The sequence below is a fragment of the Hippoglossus hippoglossus genome, chromosome 1 (assembly GCF_009819705.1).
Source record: "Hippoglossus hippoglossus isolate fHipHip1 chromosome 1, fHipHip1.pri, whole genome shotgun sequence".
Lineage (NCBI taxonomy): Eukaryota > Metazoa > Chordata > Actinopteri > Pleuronectiformes > Pleuronectidae > Hippoglossus > Hippoglossus hippoglossus.
The window spans coordinates 14,896,550-14,918,936 of NC_047151.1; the positions used below are offsets into that span (position 1 = coordinate 14,896,550).

The 22,387-nt window shown below is 41.5% G+C and overlaps 1 protein-coding gene across 3 annotated transcripts in view; it reads right to left on the reverse strand.

The window, feature by feature from the left end:
• LOC117759915 (microtubule-associated serine/threonine-protein kinase 1-like) overlaps positions 1-22,387 on the reverse strand; it is a 64,532-nt gene that overhangs the window by 11,807 nt on the left and 30,338 nt on the right. For all 3 annotated transcript variants that reach the window (XM_034582444.1, XM_034582435.1, XM_034582453.1), the window contains 16 exons: positions 20,640-20,715; positions 19,890-19,962; positions 15,542-15,702; positions 14,272-14,347; positions 12,669-12,878; positions 12,459-12,560; positions 7,968-8,100; positions 6,383-6,450; positions 6,217-6,293; positions 5,395-5,603; positions 5,067-5,205; positions 4,243-4,375; positions 3,165-3,330; positions 2,726-2,827; positions 1,727-1,849; positions 1,452-1,561 (listed from right to left, as the gene is read on the reverse strand). In XM_034582444.1, the coding sequence (XP_034438335.1) occupies positions 1,452-1,561; positions 1,727-1,849; positions 2,726-2,827; positions 3,165-3,330; positions 4,243-4,375; positions 5,067-5,205; positions 5,395-5,603; positions 6,217-6,293; positions 6,383-6,450; positions 7,968-8,100; positions 12,459-12,560; positions 12,669-12,878; positions 14,272-14,347; positions 15,542-15,702; positions 19,890-19,962; positions 20,640-20,715 (1,958 nt within the window). The remainder of the gene's footprint in view (positions 1-1,451; positions 1,562-1,726; positions 1,850-2,725; positions 2,828-3,164; positions 3,331-4,242; positions 4,376-5,066; positions 5,206-5,394; positions 5,604-6,216; positions 6,294-6,382; positions 6,451-7,967; positions 8,101-12,458; positions 12,561-12,668; positions 12,879-14,271; positions 14,348-15,541; positions 15,703-19,889; positions 19,963-20,639; positions 20,716-22,387) is intronic.

Consider the following 22,387-nt stretch of genomic DNA (forward strand, 5'->3'; position numbering starts at 1 on the left):
ACACATAAAAACAGCATAAAAACACAAAACATGAAGAATCAATTTAGAATTTAAAAAGTTGAAGCCACTCTGGTCTTAATCAGAAAACGATTTCAGTCGGTACAAAATTCAGCAGCTCCAGATATCTGATCACGTCACACCTGTTTTGTCGTTTTCACATTGGCTCCCTGTTTGTTTTAGGATTAATCTGAAAATGTTATTGATTACTTTTAAAGCTCTTCATGGCCGGACCCCAGGCTGTATCTCTGATCTGTTAATTCAGTATTTACCTCTGCGCAGCTTGGGATCTTCGGACAAGGGTCTGCTGTCACTTCCTGAATCTAGGCTGAGAATTAGGCTGAGGAATGAATGGCCTGAGGAAATAAGTCTGAGACAGTTTCTGCTTTTAAGTCTCAGCTCAGAACGAACCTTTTTCAGAGGGGAAATTACAGAATTCACTCGGCGTGCCAGGTTAATATTGTTCTTTTACCGCTTTTATCATTATTTTTGCCATTATTATTTATGTACTTCCTTGCATATTAACCATTTGTTTTCTTGTTGTACAGCACTTTGTACTTTTGAGGTACACTATAAATTAAGTCATAATTAACTATTATGGTTTTATATTAAAGTTATTGATATCTATCTCACAACCTATCTCTATAACTGAACTGTATCTGTAAATAAGAGAGGTGGAAAATCCAAAAATTATTTGTGACAAAAAAATTATCATAAATCTGTCAACTAATTACTGTAACTCCATATTAATAACTTAAAAGTATGATGTTTGTGTGTTCACCATTTTGTGTGTGCGTTTAGCCGAGCTCTTTGCTCTGAATGGTAACTTCAAATGCATCTCAGATTGAATAGAAATTAGCTGAACAGCTCCTTCACGACTTTACAACCCAAACAAAAGAGTGTCGGACCGGGTGAATGGCAGATGGAGAGACAGAGTGACAGAGAGAGAGAGAGAATAGCGGTGTGAGAGATGAGAGAGGGAACAAAAAGGCAACATGAGGTGAGAAAATCCCACCAGAGGAAGTGTGACAGAGGGAACAGGTTGGCGCGCTGAGAGTCGAGGGGTTGGCAGGAGAGAGTGTGGATGAAAAATAAGGATGAAAGATTGTCTGGGTCATTAAACGCACATCTGCAGACGAGTAGAGAAGAGAATGTCGACTCAGGCCATGCTATGAAAGGTACATGGGTCTCTGAGTTGCCTATAAAAAGAAACTGGAGACAAGAGGGATAAGGAGGAGCAGTTGAAACAAGCCCAGTTAGACTCTCTCAACTTCAGGTGTGACACCTGGTTCCAGACTGCAGCTGCTTCTCTCTGACCGATGACCTCATTTCATCCATCTTTCCCTCCTCCACTAATCCTGTCGAATAACCTCAAAGTACGAGATTCTATGTAAAGTCATATAAAATGATCGAGTGAGGAAAGAGTGAAGGATGCAAGAAAGACAAAGTCAGACCTTGCTGAAGCGAGGCGAGCAGGAGGAAAACTGCCTGATCTCCACCGGCTCGTCGTCATTGGTGTCATCCTCGTCGTACGTGTTGATGTGGTGATAACGATCCGCGCGGGCTGGGCAGAGGAGGGAGTGAAGCGTTGATTTATATGAGCTGTCACTTCAAAATAAAGTGTGCATTTCTGACTGGAACGCTGTCAGGAAATTATTATATGACCCATAAACCCGATATTGATGTAAGCGCTGCACTTTAACAGACACATAAATCCAGACACACGTACTGTCAAAGTAGCTGGTGTCCTCCTCTGACTCCAGGTGAGGGATGAACTCTGCCTTCTGCCTCAGCAAACTGTTCCAGTCCAGCTCGGTGAAGAACGAGTGCTGCTTCACCTCAAACGCCCCACCTGGTGGCAGGGGTACGAACAACACAACTTTATGAGACCACATATAAATACACTAGATCTGGATCTTCATTTGGATCCTCACCAAATTACTCACAAATCTCAGTCCTCTTAACATGCATTTTTTTTAATCAAGATCCATTGATTATGAGACAATGTCTCTGAAAAACAATGTTAAAGAAAGTGAAGAAAAATTTAAAATCATGGATCTGCCCCCTGATCCAGATCCGCACCAACATTGAGTGGGTTCTTCCTTGGATCATGCCCCACCCCTCCACGAACCCAAATGGAAATCGAGTAGTTTTATTTATATATTTCTTTTTTAGCTTAGTTTATTTTGGTTTAATCCAATTTAGTTTAGTTGTAGCAACCAATAATGGCTTATATGAAAACCACATCCAAATGCAACACAAAATTCAATACAAAACATTGAAAATCTCTTATATAGGTTATATATTTTTGTATATTTCTGCTCATGAACAAACAAAAAAAACACACAAACAGAATCAAAACCTCCTTGGCGGAGATCAAATTAAAGATGGACTAGGCTGGATAATTGAATGAATTGAAAATAAAGCTACACAAGAGACAATGAACTTGGCACAAAGACAGAAAAGTTGGACTGTGTCGAAAAGTAAAGAAAGAGTTTGGAACGTATCCCCCTTAAAACTCAGACTTCTTGTTCTGACACTTTGATATTTGAACAGATTATAGAAAGGTGGATTTTTTAGGTTAGCCCCTGTGTCCAGTTATTGCTAGGCAACCTTACCTCATCTCACTGTCTACTAAAATTGCTTTTATGCATCTTTGATTCTCAACCTTGTTGCCACATGGCTGCAGACGGTAGGTCTGGTGTCAAATAAAGGCATAAGTTAGTACCTGTTCCCAACCTCAAGAGAGGGTTTGTCTGCAGCAGAGCTGATATGAGACCCTGGGCATCTGCAGGCAAGGCGTCGTCCCCGTCTGGCCAAATTATATTGTCTAACAGAGACAAAAGAGAGAGAGCAACAAGCCCGAGTAAAAACCAAGAGAAACAAATTCAAACCGCTGAAAAATCTTCTTCAATACCTGAACTTTAACATTGGAGAAGCAAAATGTTAACTAAAGAAAGTTGTCAGTTAAACACATTTCTTTTTCCCTTTCTTCAGGGACTCGGAGGTTAAAGACAGCACGGGAACACAGATCTGATTGTAGAAGCATATGATTATTTGCTTGTTTCCTTTTAATGACTAGTAATGTTCAGTTTGTTCTCTCAGCATTAGTGTACAATCAGGGAAACAAATAAAAATCATAGTATTTTGAGAAATTGTTCTCGAACCTGTTATGACCTGTCCAAACAGCTCCTCAGGAGTGTCTCCAAAGAAAGGAACACAGCCGAGCAGGAACTCATACAGGATGATGCCCATGGCCCACCAGTCCACCGGCTTTCCATAGCCCTGACGGAGAATCACCTCCGGAGCAATGTACTCTGGAGTACCACATACCTGAAGATGTAAAGATTAGTTTAGGAGCTCTGATGAAACAGGAAAACATAATTTAAAAACTTTAAATTAGCCCATTTATTCTTGTAAGATCCAGTTCATCCACTGATGTAGCTATTTAGATCTGCCACAGTGAATCGATCCGTCACCCTAATCCAATAATGGTGAACTGAACTTTGTTTGTGGTGGTCAAAGCATTAAAACTGACCAAAATCTGCCCTAGAATCCTGAAAAGCAAATTCCTGGACTGTTTCATGTGCACATGTGAGCTGGTTACCGGCAGACAAACAGATGCCGGCTTCCACCCAGAAGAGCTGGAGAACACGCGGGTCGATGTGACTGATCATGACTGCTGTAACCCACAGCATAAACAATAACTATAATTGCAAAATGGGATTGTGATGGAGATGGGGAGCATTAATGAATCACTAATTCAGACAACACAGGAAGCATTTGTAATGCAATGTCTTTATTAGGAGATTATTAATTTTGCTGGATGACTTGGCAGGTTGGCTCGCATGGCTGGAGGAGTCTAGAGGCTGCTGGGAATGGGAGTTGTCTGCTCAGCCACCAAACATCCTGACTTTGAGCCAGACTAATAAATCCTAAAATCTCTGTCTGTCCTTCGACCGTCTCGACAACTGCTCATCTGATCGACTTTAAACTTAGCGGGTGCATTTCTGACACTAATCCGTCTTTTATTGTACGCTGCACTTGCTGCCTCAGTGACATCAAATAATCATGATGACTGATGAGGAATAAAATAGAAGCCATAACCCTCCTCAGGGCATTTGTTTGTACCAATGCCACACAGCTACAGGCACAAAGACTACTAGTGCATTATAATGTGAGGATAATGTGCTGCAATTAATGTCTAAAAGCCCACAGAGTGGTACGAGGTTACGGGGTCTGTACCTGCTTGTCCAGGAACTCTCGAGCATCTTTCTCAATGTGTCCCTCATAAAGGTTGGTGGTGAGGCTCATTAGGCCCATCTTCGACAAGCCAAAGTCTGTGAGCTTGATGTGGCCCATGGAGGTGATCAGGAGACTATGTGGAGAAAAGAGACAGGAGATTTGATTCATTTGACATTTATTAAGTTCAAATTCTGGCACAAGGCAATGAAATCCATATTTAATGGAGTAAGTGGGTATTTTCACAACCAAGGTTTCTTCATTAAAATTTAGTCTGTGATTCAATAAATTAATTTTTTAGACTATGAAATTATAATTTCTTTAGAGACTGAAATATTTAAAATAGTGGTTTACTTTTTAGCCACTGTAGGCAGCAGCACTTTTTTATTAAATGCTGAACATGTTAGTAAACAGTGGTTTAATTTAAGGTACAGCAGACGTAAACAAATATCAACATTAACCAAAAAGATTTGTTTTTCTGGCCATGTGGTGAGTTTACAGTTCTCCAGCCACTGAATGCTGTAGTGAACAGTGTGTTTATCACAGCTTTGTTGCTCAAACTAATCAAATCCAATCTAATCTCATGGTAAAACTAAAACAAAACTGTAAAGCTGCTGACAATAAAACTAAAACAGTGAGCTGAACAACACTAAAACACTCAGGTCTCCCAGTTACCTCTGTTGGGTGATAATAATAATAATAATACAAAATTATAATATCATGAATAATAAGAATTTTCATCATCATATGAACAACCCCTTTCACACTTAACACTTGATCAATTGTTAGTACAACAATATTATTCATTGGGGCATTAAAACACTCACTTGTCAGGTTTGAGGTCTCTATGGACGATACCATAGTTGTGCAGGTACTCCAGGGCTAAAACAGTCTCAGCGAAGTACATCCTCGCCAGCTCCACAGGCAGAGCGCCGATGTTCTTCAGCAATGTGGCACAGTCACCACCTACGAAAACACAAACACCACAAAGTGCTTGTTCAAGTCTGAAAAGTGTTGTTAAAATAGAAAACAGATAAAAACACAACATTTCCTCAGGCACATACAAACAGTCACAGATTCAGAGAGGCCTCACAATCCTAAACACATTATCAGTTTGAGTCCGTCTTTACTGCAAACCAAACCCGACTCTCTTACCCTCAACATATTCCATGACCATGCAGAGGTGTCTGCGCGATTCAAAGGAGCAGAACATGGAGACGACAAACGGGTTCTCTGCGAAGGTCAGGATGTCTCGCTCTACAAACGCCTGCTGGATCTGGTTCCTCAGAATCAGATTCTGCTTGTTGATCTTTTTCATGGCAAAACGCTGACGCGTCTCCCTGTGCCGCACCAGGTAGACAGCACTGGAGTGAGAGTGAGACAGAGGAGGACATCGAGCAAAAGACAGGAGGATGAGACAGTGGTAAAATAAATGTTTCATCTCTTTTCCATGCAGTACCTCTGAGAATATAATAATGTAGAGTTTGCTACGAGTGCCGTAAATGTTATGAATGGTTTCTTACATTTAAAGGTTCAGTGTGTAGAATTTAGTGACATCTAGTGGTGAAGTTGCATGTTGCAGCAGAATGCCCCCCACCTCACCCTCCTCTTCCAAATATGAAAGAGAACCTGTGGTAGCCTTCAGTTGTCATAAAAACTCAAAATGTGTTTAGTTTGTAGAGTTTGAGCTACTGTAAAAAACATGGCGGCCTCCGTAGAGAGGAACCGCTCCCGATGTAAATATAAAGTATTAAATATAAAGGGCCCATTCTGGGTTAAAGAAAACAACAATTCGTACAATTAAGATCAAACACACTAGTGAAAACATCACTAGAATTATCTTACACACTGAACCTTTAAGGCAGCTGTTTTTTGATCAATGGAAATATACTTACTCAGGCTCCTGAAGACAACTGAGAAATTGACATGCACTGAATCACATTGAAGCTTGATTCAAGAGGTAGATCTGTTGCTTACCCATAAGCTCCATTGCTGATCAGTTTGATGTTCTGAAAATCTTCTTCACTCGGTGGCTTGAAGGCTCTCCCTCTTCCCTGATGATATAACCAACATTTTTAAGATTAGAAATCAGATCAAAGCAGCTTAATTTAAATATCTGTCTGTGATTATATTTGGTTTTCACCTCTGCCGAGTCATCAGTCTCTGGAGTGTGTGGACCCTCACTGTCGTAGCTGTCAAGGCTCACGATTTCTGGGGAGAAACATGTTAGTTAGCAACCAAACCCAGCAGCAACATGACGGGAGGCACTTTTAAAGCTATAACACCAGGCCTCCCACACTGCTGTGAGAAGCTGCTCAAACATCTCAATGAAAGAGCTATTCAAGTTTCATAAACAGCGGAAGGGCCAAAAGCTTCTGATCACAGAGAGAAAAATATATGAATTATAATTTGTTCCTTCTTTTCATTTTCTTTGTCTCCCGCCTCCTCCCTCCTTGAGTAACACTGGCAGCTAATTTCCAGTCTTCTTGCCCTCTTGTACTGTAAGTGACAGCTGCTAGAATATACTGTATACACTCCCGATTAGGGAAATAACTGAATAATAATTAGCTGCTCTGGAGACATTTACTCAATGTAAAGTCACTGGGCTGAAAATCAAACATTATGTCATAATGGAAACTGTTTCCATGGGAAACAAGAAAAGAAATGAGAGTATGAAGTACAAACATGCATGCAGCTGCGTGGGTGTGAATTTGCGTCAATGCATCACAATGTAGGTGCAAAAGAAGGTGCAAGATCGAGCTATCAAGTGGCACATTGTTAGTGGAGATAATATGAGAGAGACTCAACAGGCCAATATTTCTCTTGAATTCAAAAATAAAAACCACAGAGGTTTATTGTTTTCTGGGTCATTTAGCCCATCAGCTAATGAAGAGCTCTTGATGGATTAGAATGGGAGCGAGAGCATCAGCCCTGAAGATTAATGAACGATGCACCAGCAGCCAGCAAATGATCCAGACTCTACATCTCAATAAATATCCTAGTCCTGAACATCCTGTAAAACTGATCAATAGCTGAAAGGACAAAGAACAAAAAGAGATTCAGAGTGTAGTCTGGATTTCAAATGTCTACATTTCACATGCACGGCTGTACTGAGAGTAAAAAACTGGCAAAGGTGCAAGGAGTGTAAAAGTGCAAACGTTTCAGTCCATGGTGGACTTCCCTCAGTGCGGAATGAGGTATGCATATACTGGTTCACCATATACAGTATATAAGATGAAAGTACACATATAAGGGAGCTCCTCTCTGGCACAGATAACTCTGCTCCTGAAGTGCCTTCCCCTTGTTGTTGAGCACTGGCAGGTATCTGTCACTTTCACATCACACTCCCTCTCCTTGCCTACCGCCCCCATGCAGCTCTTCCGCACCCCCCTGAGAAACTGTGGCTCCCACCTTGAAATCTCGGGCTAAAAGCAATAGTTTGACATTATTGGTTAAAAACAAGGTGTATTTGACATCTCACTGAAAAGTTAGATGAAAGAGAGCTTGGTTCTCTTTCATCATTTTACTAATCAACATGCTGTAGTAAATTGACAAGCTGAGATCTAAGTGCTTGGCTGGATAGTAAGAAGACACAGCTTCAGGAGGAAATAGTTACAGCCCATCACAAACAAGACAAAACATGTTAACACAGGGCAGCTGCTTCCCTGCTGGTTTCATGCTCAGCTGATCACCTCCTGGAACATTTCTTTTCTTTCTTTCTCTCTTACCCTCCAGTGGGTCTCTGGTCAGACCCAATTGGCTGATGATGTACCGAGGGATGTCTGCCTTCATCAGCTGTCCCTCCTTGGCGTGATCCTCCGCTGCCTCAAGCAAATGGTAAAACTCCTCTGGGTTGAACTCCTGTTATTGAAAGAAGAAAATACATGAAATGCCAAAGAAAACGACGATATAAATACCTAAGGTATAAGTACCTTAAAGCTTAAACTGCCACAACTGAGGATCTGGCAGCAGTCAAAATAATTCAAATGTAGTATTTGGAATCCAAATGGATACGAATAGGAGCTAAAGTAAAAAGGTGGAAACAATGTAGTGAAAGACTGTCACTGCTGATTTCACACGTAGCATTATAAAATATCTCACAGTACATTTTAAACACCTGTAGATTGGTTTGAAGAGCAGTGCAGGAATCATATCACCTCTGAAAAAGCAAAACTCTTAATCAGCTCCTGTCAACACACTAGAAGATGAACTGAAACAGCAGCTTCTGCTCAAGTGTTAAAGGAAACCTTTAATATCAAGCAGATTTTCAGGAGAATTGATGTCGATATGGGTGAAAAGGCTGAACTGTATATGATAAAGCTCAGACGACTCTGCAGATAGAGCCCAGTGCAAACATACAGATGGGGACAAGTCAAGGGTTGAATCCTAGCCCCTGTCTTATTTTTATAAATATGATTAGGAGGGGCTTGCTTAAAGCTTAGGGGCATTTCTATGCAGATGATTCGATAGTCTACTCAGAAGCCTCATGTGCAGATTAAGAACCTTGTGAAGAAACTGAGCAATAGTAGAGTTTTTATTATCAGGACAAGGCCTTCCTCAATCTCACAGATAGTAAAACACTTGCCCAGGCTACGTTCTGAAGTGTTCTATACTATGGGGACATCATTTAAATTCATGCTGCCTCCTCAGTACTACATTGTCAGTACTCTGTAGTACACCAGCTTTCTGTAGTAGACCCTTTTTTCCTGATCTTTAATAAGCCTAAGGAGAAGCCTCCTTTTATTTATAAAGCCATACGGGGGCCTCCCCCTTCATATCTCTGTGGTCTCTTATCACTCACAAAGCGCTGCTGTGATTATCACTCCACTGGACGGCTGCTCTCCACCGGGTATCCAGGATTTACTCAGAACTCAGAGCAGCTTTCTCCTACTTTGCCCAGTCATCATGAAATAACCTCCAGAACTACAGAATCTGCAGCTCAATGATTGTGTCTCCCAAGGGCGATTTTGGAAGCTTTCATAAAATACTGTGCAACTGAAGAGAGCACATGTTATTCCTAAACTGGACATTGTTTCTCTGATATGCTTTATTTTCTATGAATTCAGTAACCTTGAAACAGTGTGCTACCTTGGCCAGGTCTCCCTCAACAAAGAGATTTTACCTTCCTACATAAATAAATAACTAAATATGTGGCACGGTGTTGCAGTGGTTAGCACTGTCACCCCGAAAGTTGAGAGTTCGAGTCCCAGTTTCTTTCTCTGTGGAGTTTTCATGTTCTACGTGTGATTGTGTGGGTTTACTTTGAGTCCTATTGACTGTAAATTGCCTGTAGTGTGAATGTTAATGGTTGTTTGTTTCTGTATGACGGCCTTAAGATACTAACAGTGTTAGAGCAGAATCGAAAAAAATCGAAAATGAATGTCAGGGCTTCCGGACACTTGGATGACACCCGCCGAGCAGTATGGAGGTGTTATGATATCTTGTGTTTTTTCAGTTGTATTATTACGTCTGAAGAGTTGGTCACCAGTTACTTCAATGGTATTGGATTCTGCTCTAACACTGTCTACCCCTGAGACTCCTAAAGTGTTTTGTGGACTCAAACACTTCACCCACCCCTCCATTGGCCTAGTGGTGAGTAGATAATGAGTGAATTTTCATTTCTGGGTGAACAATCCCTTTAAGACCATTATAATTATGATGTGCTGCATGATTATTTGTTCTGTAAATATGATGGTATCGTGAAGTATGTGAGAAATTGCAAGTCAGCTGTCTAAAATATATGTATGTGCGTATACAGTATGTGTTTATGGTGGCACTGAACTGAGTGCAGAACAGTTAAGAGTTGAAGAGGTGAACTTTCTGCAGAATAGGAAGAAACACAACCTCTGGCTCAGTGTGCTGATCACATATGAACAGAGAACGTATCACAGTATATCCCCATATTGATCAGTTTTTCCCCCCCGGCCTACAGCCAGGTATCGAACCACCGGCGTTATCTCACTGGTTAGCAGAAACAAAGGGATGTGATAACAGCTTACAAAGGATGACTGCTGATGAAGTGATGTTATAATATTGTGTTGCACCACGTAAACGCATCACAGCAATTCCAAAACTGAGGTACAATCACCAAAACTAGACTTTACTTTACAAGCCGCAGGAAATTCATGCCCAAACACCTCTATGGAGCTGTCAGACGAACATAATCAGTGTTAATACAGCTCCCAACTTTAAATTGCTTTCTTGAAAACATCCTTTTTTTCCCCGATGAAAAAATCTTTTGTGGCTGTCCTGTGGGATTCAGTTTCATTCCTGTCGGTGGAATAACATTTTGATTAGAAAGCAGACCCCGGGGCAGCCATGATCATTTCTTTCCTCCCCCACTCCCTCATATCTGCTCTCCTACACCAGACCAGAGTATGGAGATGGAGGCATTAACCTGCCTCTCTGATAGCTCGCTCTGCTCCGGGATAATATTCGAGCAGCTAAACACAGACTGACTGTGACATTTTCACTATATCAGACCACACCACTGACTTGAATGCTAAATGAACTCTACAGGCCTGGACAATATTTTAGCTGTGTGTCTTCTCCTCTCTAACCAAAGGGCTGCAAGGATCTAAAGTCCCCTCAACATCCTGCCTGACCCCATCAACCTCTTCTGACGGTTGCCTTGGCAACAGAAAGATGAGCCACCGGTGCTGGGAGGAGGGACCACGCCAATGATGAACATGGGAGGCCATCAATCAGTGAGCTGATAGCCATGATGGCTAGGCCTCCGGTGTATAAACTCGTTATTACTAAGTAAGTTGTGTTGAGTTATGTTCTGTATGCAGGAACATGCTAAGGACACGGCTCCGGACAATTTGATGTGCTGCTGAGAGGCATGATGAACACGGAGGTTGAAAGAATATTGTCAAAGTTTTGAATTAAGTTGTAAATAAAACATCCCAGGGCAGTGAAATGCTGCAGCAGAGATGTGCAGCATTTCTGATGATACTGAGCTGCTCCGAAAAACCCAAACCATGACCTCTACACTCCATAATACAGAGCATACAGACATCCACAGCTCGTGTTACTGAAGGTGACACTACATTTACTGGAAGCAAGTGCACGAGATTTGTGAATGCAGACGATTAGGGTGAATATGCAAATATACAAGTGCCGAAAGGAGGAGGTGAGGGAGTAGAGTTTCCAGCTCTGTGTTTTCAGCACACCTTCTGGCTTCACACGCTAAACACGTCAGATGATGTTATCAGGTTGTACTGCACTTTGTTTACACTCAGTTCAGTTGCAGACATTCTCTTTGACATAGGATAAAATAAGATGGCATGGCACATCGCAGTAAGCACACTGAAGAATTTTGACATCTGTACGTCCTGCTGTCGTCACCTACGTGGGCTGCGTCTACCTGAGAAGCTGTACATTCAGCAACAAGACTGAAATGTGTGTTTACAGTATGTGTACATCATCCTGTGTGCTAGGAACATAAGAGTTATTCTCTGTTACTAATGTATTGTATTCTCTACTTATTTTTCACGTCTAAAATACTTCAGGGGACATATCATGATAATGTTATAATGTAAACAATTTCAATTCATTTCATTTTTATTTGTTGATTCTTTCTTTTCTGCAGCTACAGGTTAAGACTTGTCAGCACAGGGTAGATAAGTACTGGGAAGGGCTTGTATTTGGTTGTCAAGATCTCAGACTGAGATTCTAGGCATTTTTAATGTGTGCAGGTAGGTGTTACATTTTGGGAGTTTGTTCCGTAAGTGAGTGCAGTCAGTCTCTCTTATGTTCTTATTCCTAAACTAGAGGATTTTTACCATAAAAGCAAGGACGAGTAAAACAAATTTAGTGTAAATGATTAAATAAGCGTTTTGAAGGGTGCCAACACAGCTTTCTTGCTGTGATATAATTAGCAATGCAAAAAAAACTGCATGCAAAAAAAACCTGTGTTTCATCACTACAGACTGAAAGCACAGTAAACAGCCTGCCCTACTTCAACTACTTAAATGCCATTTCAGCATTAATGAGTAGACGCTCCATCTCCCTGTGAAGACAAGAGTCTCTCCCAGCAGATGAAGGAGAACATATTCAGAATATAAAAAGGAAAATAAAACATCTTGTCTCTACATTCAATTAAAGCACATTTGTCAAATCCATATCAGTGTGTATTGAGAATCTGAGCAATTTCAAAGCCTTTTTTTTTTTCACCAAACACAGGCTATGCTTTTAGACAGCGGTGTCAAACTCACCAAACACTCGAGGAGCCGGGCGGGACGAGATATGATGATGAAGAGCTTCTTGACCAGCTCAATGACGAAGGTGAGCTCCGAACTCTCCGAGCGCTCATAAGCCTGATGTGGACAGACACAGAGACACAGACAGGGGTCAGTTTGTGCGATGTAGTGTTGAACAAAAGCAATAGACTTCACTCATCACTCCGCTCCACCTCCGCTACTCACGTCATCCATAAGCTTCTCCAGGTTCTCCTGCAGTTCACAGAAGTAGACACTGGTGATGAGGCCCTCGCGTGATTTAGTCAGGCAGTCTCTGGACAGCTCAGCTATCTGGTGGTGGATAAAGCTGAGGACCCCGTCGGCCAGTGGCAGGACGCTCTCTGGGGAGTAGCTGTGAATGAACTCTGCCAGCCTCTCCTCCATCTGAGCCGTGGCCTGATTGAAGAAAAGAAAGTGGTTAAACAGTCAATTATTGTCACGTTGTCAGGCGGGTGTAGGGAGAGTAATGTAATCACCTGTCAAAGATAATCAATGGTGCTCTGCTAATTTGGAGGATAATTAGAAAAGGTCTGAATTTGATGATAAATTACTTAAGCTAACACATCAGCAGCTTATAAATTAGATTAAAACACCTGTATCTGTTGTTACCTCCGCCAAGGTGGTTATGTTTTCATCTGTGTTTCTTTGTTTGTTAGCAGGGTGACGCAAAAACGAATAGATGGACTACCACAAAACTTGATGGGATGATGTGGTATTGGTCAGGAAAGAACCTGTTGGACTTTGGTGGAGGTATGTGCTCTAGCAAGTGATATTCTAGTTTCCAACCTACACTTGGACATAGAAGTATTTGACTCAAACATTAAACATGTCAAACATTAAGTCAGGTCCAATATCTCAGAATAGAATGACACGTTTAAGAGCGTAAGTTCCAGTTTGAGCAAGATATGATCTAATTTAGTTTGTGCTTAAAATCCGGGACAGACAAGTCCGAACTAGGATCTCAAACATGGCCGACCTCCAGGAGTTTTAACATGCCTCATTGTCAACAGCTTAACATGTATAGTGCAATAAACAACATATCAGGGGCAGCACTCTGACTGAAAGCTCTCTTTATGTTGAAGGTCAGAGGAGAACGATAAACCTCATTCACAGGAGATAACGGCTCAGTGCAAGAGGTCATCCTCCCTGAAATCTATAATGTGAATGCATATGTGAAGCTCTTGACAAATAATACATCACACAAAGGAAAGTCACGGCCTTCAACATCCTTCTAGTTGATGACATATACATCATACATCTATGCTTTATATTCTAACAGCCTGCCAAATGTACAGTTGAACAGACATGAGAACATATAATGTGGGGCTTCAAATATTTTCAAGGCCTTTCAGTGATCCCACGATTCACGAAGAACATTTCCAGGAGATCAGAGGGCCGTGAAATCAATTGTTTACCACTGCAATGTGTCCTCCGGGGTTCAGTCCTGGGACCTGTCCCATTTTCCTGGCCATACCAGTGAAATTCAGCTCTATGAAGGTCAAGGTACATTGTACGACGAGAAAGAGGGCTGACCTGGGCTGAGGCGGTGTATTCTCCTCACTCAGTAGCCCCACACCATCCTGATTACAGGCGTTCAGCTTCAAACACATGATCTGGTTTTCACTGTAAAGATCTGCAATTAAATCTTTCACTAGATAACGGCTGGAATATAAAGGAAGTTCAGTGTAGCTAAAAAGCGGGTCACTGTTTGCGTAGTGTTCGTGTGCATATTTGAGGAGCGTGTGAATGCAGAGTTTACACACGGTGTATTTGTTTGTGTGCGGCTGACCTTGGGGAAGCGCTCCTTGTAGACATGGTTCATCATCATTATTTCATTGTCATAGCAGGAAGGAGAGCGCCCCGGGCTGCAGAGAGACAAACACAGAGAGCAGGAGAGTAATCTACGGTGCTGACTGAGAAAATCAAAGGAGAAAAACAGTAAAACAGTGAGGGTAGGGGAGGGGGGGCGGCTGGTGAGACGAAAGAGATGAGATTCTGTATTTGTCACCTGAGTGGAGGATTATTTCACTGCTTCCCATCATGTCCATCGTCTGTGTACATTATGCTAATGGAGCGATCAGAAATTTAAAGTACTTTGTTTCTCTAATGGACTCTTGTCTTTTCTGCATATCATGCCACACTCCTCCATCATAAGCATGAATACATAAGTCACATGTGCTTATACAGACACATGCACAGGCATAAGGAAAAATAAATTGATTTGAGACAAGAAAATAGCACAAGTACTTCAATATATTTTACAGCAACTCATCCTATATGATGAATTTCACAGTCACAAACTCTCCCAAACACATCAGTTTGCATGCATCACAGCAGAGGAGATACATTTAACATCACATTACATCCATGACCTTGGCAGAGGTATGCACTCTACTGAGTGCTATTCTAGTTCATTTCTTTTCAGTCTATCCTTATTAAATCGTAGAATTCATTTATCAATAAATGGAAACATTTCATGTTCACTGTGATCAATATTAGAGTTGGAACAGCAATCGGGACGAGGAGCTCAATACACAAACTGAATAGTAGTGAGCAGTGACTTGTTGTAGGTAGTTAGGTGTGGGTGCTGAATGCAGAGGCCCGGCGATGATAATAATAGGTGTGGTTGAACAACGTGTACACCAGAGACTCCTGCTAATGAAGAAACTGCTTTACTCTGGCGAGGCTCAAAGCACTGGAGGGTTGGACTGACACTGATACAACAACAGTGGAAAATATCCTAACACTGAAAACATGTACTCAAGTAAAGTACATGTACCTCAAGGTCGAATATTTAGAATTTGTGATTATTTCAATAGACTTATCTACACAGTAGTATATATTAACAATTTAAGGATAAGGTGAGTGGTATTTAATATTTTTCTCCTTGCAAACTAATTTCATAAAATAATTAAAACCAATCACTTTGAAACTTTACAAATATCACTTCCTTTCCTCATCTCAGGGATCAGTCGTAAGTCGGTTCCTTATCACTGAAGACAGGACATAATCTTCATTTGCTATAACAATTTTTTCCCAATAATCTGTCATAGTCTCACCTGAGACTCCGAGAGCGAGGGCGGACGTGAGGCGAGCGGCGCCCCCCGTCGTCGTCCGTGATGCTCTCTGTGCTGCCAAAGTGCTTGGACAGGAAGTGCAACTCGTCCATGGTCGGCTGGAAGGGCAGCTGGTGCAGACGCTCCTGGGACGAGCTGGATGACTGGAGAGAGACACGGGAAAGAGACAAGGTTAAAAAAAAAAAAGGACTGATCTTTGGTGGATTCTTTTTTCAAAAGTCTCCGTTGCAGCTGCATCATCAAAAGCTGAAAAATGGATGACGAAGAGGAAATCTGAAACAACAAATGAAAACACCTTCATTGATGTGGAGGGAAAGTGGAGAGGAAGAGGAGAGGAGAGCAGAAGAGAGAAGAGAAGAGAAGAGAAGAGAAGAGAAGAGAAGAGAAGAGAAGAGAAGAGAAGAGAAGAGATGTACTTTGAGGTGAGTGGGTGGAAACAACTAAAACAAAGAAGCAGCTAAGTTGAAAGAAGAAGGGAAAGGGAGGTGCAGAAACAAGGAAAACATCCAGAAGGAGGTAGTGTGGGAGGGTAAAAACAGAATAATCTGTACTGAGATGACAAAGGAAGAAGACTGCAGGGAGAGAAGTAAAAGTAAAGTAAAGTAAAAGTTTACTGCCGCCTTAAGTGTCGGCTTCCTTGGGGGCTAACTGCAGCACTATTCCGTCTTGAAAAAAAAGACTTTTCTTCAGCACAGGAAGGAGAAAAAAAACAGCCTGGATCAATCGGAGGCTTAATGAACACATCTCCCAGTGGGATGCCTCGGTTGGCTTTGGCCACACAACGATTTCTGCTATAAAAATCCATTAGAAACTCCATTCAGGTCTTAGCCACATGCAAGCTGCAGGATGCAGCAAGTCCAGTCTCCAGAATCAATTAATACATTCCCTGCAGACAGAGAGAGCTCAGAGATGGAGGAAGATGCCATTGGATAAAATGGCTGTCACAGATGAAAAATGTTTGACGTAGGCCTTGCTCCGGTCTTGCACAGTGTGCGTCTCACTTCACTTAACTGCATGAAGATTATCTTCACTTGCATCTTGGTCACGCCCACTGAAGAGGCGAGGAAAGAGGAAGTGAGGAAGCACATTTTTAAAGAAAGGGAATATGAGATGAGACTCTGCTGCTTTCCCTTAAAACAAACTGTTTTGAAGAATCCACAATTTCTTAGACCTAGGGTTGGTAATCCTGCAAAAGCTAAAGCAAGAGCAGGCTGCACTGAAAATCTGCAACCGATACATTCCGCCCTCTCCCGTCAGCCCTGTGGTCAAAGCTATGACAAGAAAGTGCTTGAAATGTACAGAGCGTTTGTTATAGCTGATTTATGAATAATTAAATTCTGAATTTCTGTTTGTAAATTCATAAAGGCTATGATGACAGTGTCTCATTATTTGTAGAATCATTTGGGGCCTTAACTTCTTTGGCGATTTATATAAACCTTATAGGCTATAGCATATTATAATATGGTTTCTTTCATATTGCACAAGGATTGTCAGAGTCACATTAATGAGTAATCACATTTTTGTACGTGTTTGTTACATCTCCTCTTCCTGACTGTGAAAAGAAACACTTTCTGTGTAAAGTTGCACACTTGTTAATCGTATCTGCAGTTAAGGTAGATCAAATGATTTGAATTAGATGCTGAATTGAAATAAATGATGTAAATAATAAATAATATAACAGCTGAGTTATATTTGTCTCAGTCAAAACCAGGCCAAACCACTGCAGCATCCAAATACCTATTAGATCAACAATAAAGGGAAACTGGAACTGTGAACTCGGATGCAGGGAACTTGGGATCTGAAACATTTCAACCTTCTAACTTCCTCCATATTTGACCATGTCTTACATCTCTAACTACTCCTGCAGCTTTTCTGCATACATTAAGCTCATATCCACCTCTTCATACACAAAAACCTACACGCACAGGCACATACACACATCTTCTGCTTTAATCTGCTCTGCTCAGTATGCAAGGGTCCTGCCGTAACTGATCAAGCGAGTAATGGCCCATGTTAGAACTGATAGAGCGCTGAGACCTGACGGGACGGAGCAGGGAAGAGGTGGAGAGGAATGTGGTGGAAACTGAGAAACCATCGTCAACCTCGTGCAACAGTAAAAAGAGATCAATCAGTTGCCTACAGTACTGTGTGTACTGCTGGGAGACAGTCAATGAAAGAAATGGTGTGTGAAAAGCAGCAGATATGCACAGGAAGGGATTGTGTTCAGGTTGGAGACTGAAATGTACAGGGAGTGGATTATGAGGCAACACCTTGCCTCCATCTGAGCGTCACACACATTAAGGTCCATTTCTCAAATGGACTATTTACCAAATGGACCTTGGCGGGGTTCCTTCCCCTTTGAGTCGTCTCCCACGCTGCAAACATCTTTCTCCCAGACAAAAGTGAACATGATTGTTGTCTCTGTTTGCTTCTTAACACGTTTCACTTCCACCTACACTTGTGTTTATTTGTCTCTGTTGCCCTTCTTTACCATCAATCTCTACTTCTTCAAGAGTGATGGATGGAGAAATAGTTCCTGGAACTCTGGTTTGCGACTGCAATGCAGAAATACTGGTTGAAATGGTTACATTTCATTTCAATTATCACTGACCCACTTTTTTCTCCCAGAAAAGTCAAGTCAACACCAGCGATCATATCTTAGCAACGGAATAGTTGCACCATTTTTAGGTATGGTTTACATGTGATGCATGTTAAACAGCCTCAGAAGTCAGTCACAGAACACAGAGGTGTGTGCGGGTGTGTGTGCTTGTGTATGCATGGCGTTTAGCTGCTAGTGTAGCGTGTAATCATTTCAAGCGTAACAAAAGTAGGAGATTCAACCTCAGAACATGAATTTACATGCAGCAGAGCACACGCTGATTTTATGCATGAAAATAGATGCAAATAAATTCTTTGGGTGAAATCCATATTCATGAAAAGTATACATAGCCCACCTCGTCAAATTAGCGATGGAAGAACAATCACACACAGTTTTGTGTGTCGAGCTCTTGACTTATGGAGCCAAATTAGGAAAAGATGAATAAGCAGATCCCTCACTTTATTGTCTTTTTTTTTTCTCTGATGAAACTAGGAAGAAAATAAGAAATGACTTTTCACTTCTTGACGGAAACTTGAATCTTGAATCTTGAAGGAGTTTGTCCATAAAAACATTTTAATTATCACCAGAAGTTTCACATTTCAACTCAGGGGACTTCTTAGGCACTGCTGCTGCTAGACCGTGGTGTGGCGTTTGATCGCCACACGGTTTGTGTTACAAGGACACACTTAGTCAGCTCTATGCTACAGTAGGGAGAGGATAAGGTGCAGTGGCTGCTGCAGTAACAATACACGATGGGTGCAGGAAAGTCGCGGCTGTACTGTTGGTCACATCTTAAAAAGAGAGAGAACACAAAGCTCTTCTGATGCAGGCTCTTAATGCGTGACATGACATTGGGAAATGTTTTCATCCCACGATGTTCCAAATACAGAAGATCAGAATCGGCTATATTGGCCAAGTATGTGTTACTTAAATTATAGTGGTGGATGGTCCGCATAGTACAGTACAATAGCATGTGAAAAGAAAGTAGAGGAGTACGCAGCATATTGAAAACACTGACCAACACACCAAGTATTCACCACGAGAGTATGTACACACATCAAGTAGTACAAGTTACAAGTTACAAGCACAGGAATCGAACCATCCACCTCGCACTGAGTGGCCAACCCACTCTACCACGTAAGCTACAGCCAGTGTGGATGTGAGAGGCTTTTCTTGGCTGTGAATGGAGAATGAACTGTACTTATACAGCTCTGTACAACCTAAGTGAGACAAAGCGTTTTACAATTTGCCTCTCATTCACCCATTAACACACAATTACAAAGCAATGGAGCTGCAGCTGCCAATTCAAGCCACAGACCGATCATCCAGATCTATGATGCATCAGGATAAACATCAAGGTCAATGGTTTCACACTGTTTCTGCTCAAATAAAAAATAAAAAATCAGCTTTGCAAATGTTTTATGAGGAAAGAAATACACTCAGGAAAATTCAATAAAGTACTGGACTGGTTATGGGACATGACTGATCCACATTCATTACAGTTAAACTCAGTGGATCAGCGATCAGTCACAGTCATTTAGTCACAGTGGGTTGTTGTTTTTAGTGCCACGGCAATCACTGGCCTGACGTTAGCTTGCAGTGAGTATATCAAATTGATTTTATACAATATTCTAAGAAAATAAACAATTATTCCAATGCGTTTCACACAGTGTGGTAAAGAAATATTAAAGTGTAACTTCTTTATCTTTATCAACTTCCCCTTAAACTCACCGTTGAACTGGGCGTATTGGTTCCATATCCTGACGAGGGCAGAGACGCCAAGGACCATCTACGACCATCAGCCCTGAGAGGAGAAGTGCAGGAAAAGAAAGGAGAACATACGTTGGAACAACTCCACCATAGTTTAGTATCGTTGCTTGCATGTTTTTCTTTCTTCCAAGCAACTTGTCAGTTTAACTACAGCCATTTCACCACCTTCCTCTCCTTTCAATTTATCCTACAACACATTTGATCATTTTCTTCCTCAGGCCTTTCTCCAGATGTCCCCAGGTTTGACACTTCCTCTGAGTGAGCGATGAGGGACACGCGTCTGGGCCAAATCCTGGCACCTCGCTTCCATCATGTCACTCTGCTGTCACGCCTCTGTCACACACACACACACATGGCGGGAGCAGCCTACATGACAAAGATAGAGCAGCGGCATGCAGCTTCACGGTGCGTGTGTGTGTGTGTGTGTGTGTGTGTGTGTGTGTGTGTGTGTGTGTGTGTGTGTGTGTGTGTGTGCGTGTGTGTGTGTGTCTGTGTGTGTGTGTGTGTGTGTGTGTGTGTGTGTGTGTGTGTGCGTGTGTGTGTGTGTGTGTGTGTGTGTGTGTGTGTGTGAGAGACTGCAGGCTGTTGTGTTCCCTGAAGAGTTCAACTGTGCCGGTGTGTGTACGTGTAAAAATAAGCCTAATCTACTTAGCGCTGTTCTCATAACGTTGCATGTGTGACTTGTCGTGTGAATGAAGGAGGGATGTCAACCTTCGAGAAGAGGCGAAGGAAAAGTGGGCGGGTCCGCTTGGAGAGAAGTTGCGCGGGCTGTCCAACGGACTGCTTCCTGTCGGCAAAACAGAGAACATACAGTGTGGATTATTTCATTTCGGCTTTTAGGTGATTACACACTGAACACGCTTTGAAGGAAATAGTTTCAGCCGTGCGCCAAAATGTAAGTTTAGTTCTTTCAGGCATTAAAAGACAAATAACTGTTTTAATTTGTAATTAAAAACTCTGTATATTCATCATGACTCCTACTTAAAATAATAATCTTGTCCTAGATCCTGTCCTACAGTGTTAAATGATTAAAGATTAAGTTAAAGTGCAATGATGCTCCCCCTATGATCTAATAAGCGGTAGAGATAATGGATGGATGGAGTTAAAGAGCAACTTAACACCAGCTGAGAATCCTGTTCCTGTCGTGGTGATTTGTTTGTTTTGTAGCACCACAGGCTCGCTTGTCTTAGACTGTGCTGAGGCCTCAGATGAATCTGTTTTCCTTAGAGCTCTTTGTGCACTCAGAAATCTTCCCATTGCTTTCTATGATGGTCAGTATTTCTTACGGCTGTGCACCTTGAACACTCATATGCTTGCTTTACTACGGCAACTGTAAAATCTCATATCATCAGCTGTGTTATAACTGCATTTATACGTTTTTAGTATAATGTGTGTGATTAAACGTACACTACTATCCTGTTTTTAGCCATTCAGGTTATATGCTGCCAGGTATAAAATACAAATACAAATATTTGGATAGGACCCAGTTTTGAGAACCCTAGATATGCTAGAAAGATTTTTCTTGGATTGGTACAGAACAGATTGGTGAGAATCCAAACACTCCTGCAAAACCCTGGATACTGAATAATGTAAACATGGACATGAATAACCAGGTTTTTCCTGTTCCATGGAAACACGACATTCTAAAAAATGATCAAAACCAGGATAAAGATGAAAACATAGTCAGGGATTCTGATGTCTGTTGCTTGTATTTTTCCATTTTGACGTGTCTGACACAGATAGAACAGGTGTTGCATAATTTTATAATCGAGGGAAACATAACTTAATATTGACATTGACTGTTAAGGGCCATATCTCACATCGGCACACAAGTGTGTTTGCTCGTTTCAGACCAAAGCAGTTGCCATTTTCCTGTCCAGTGAACACATTGTTTGCATTGTAAATAAACCTGTGGCCACCTGAGCGCCCATGGACACGTCTGTCTGAAAATTAGGTGTGGTCGGGTGCACCGTGTTGTTATCTTGTGTCTTTTGACCAACAAAAGTCAGGAGTCACTGGTGCAGTATTTCACACAGTAATGCTTGTACTCTGTGTGCTTGGATCGTTAAAATCGAGGACCGAAAATTATAATTTAAAATAAATAAACAACTAAATAAATAAAATATTGGACTACAGATCTAGTGGCACTACAGAGTGTCATGGTACAACAGAGTATTGGGGCCATTGTGAGGGAATACAAATTCAGTAGAGAATTCGAGAATAAGGTCATAATATTACAAGAATAAAGTTGTGTATGGCTACATGTTTTTTTAGAGAGGGAACCAGAAGATCAGCCGCTCACAGCATTAAAATGAGGAATGTGGAGCATCTTGTTAAGTTATACTTTAGTATATGTTTCACAAATAACAAAATAATTTATGTGTTGTCACATCAGCACCACATTATCATAAGTATCTGAGGACTTTGAAAAGATCGTTCGAGAAAATGAGTCTATTACG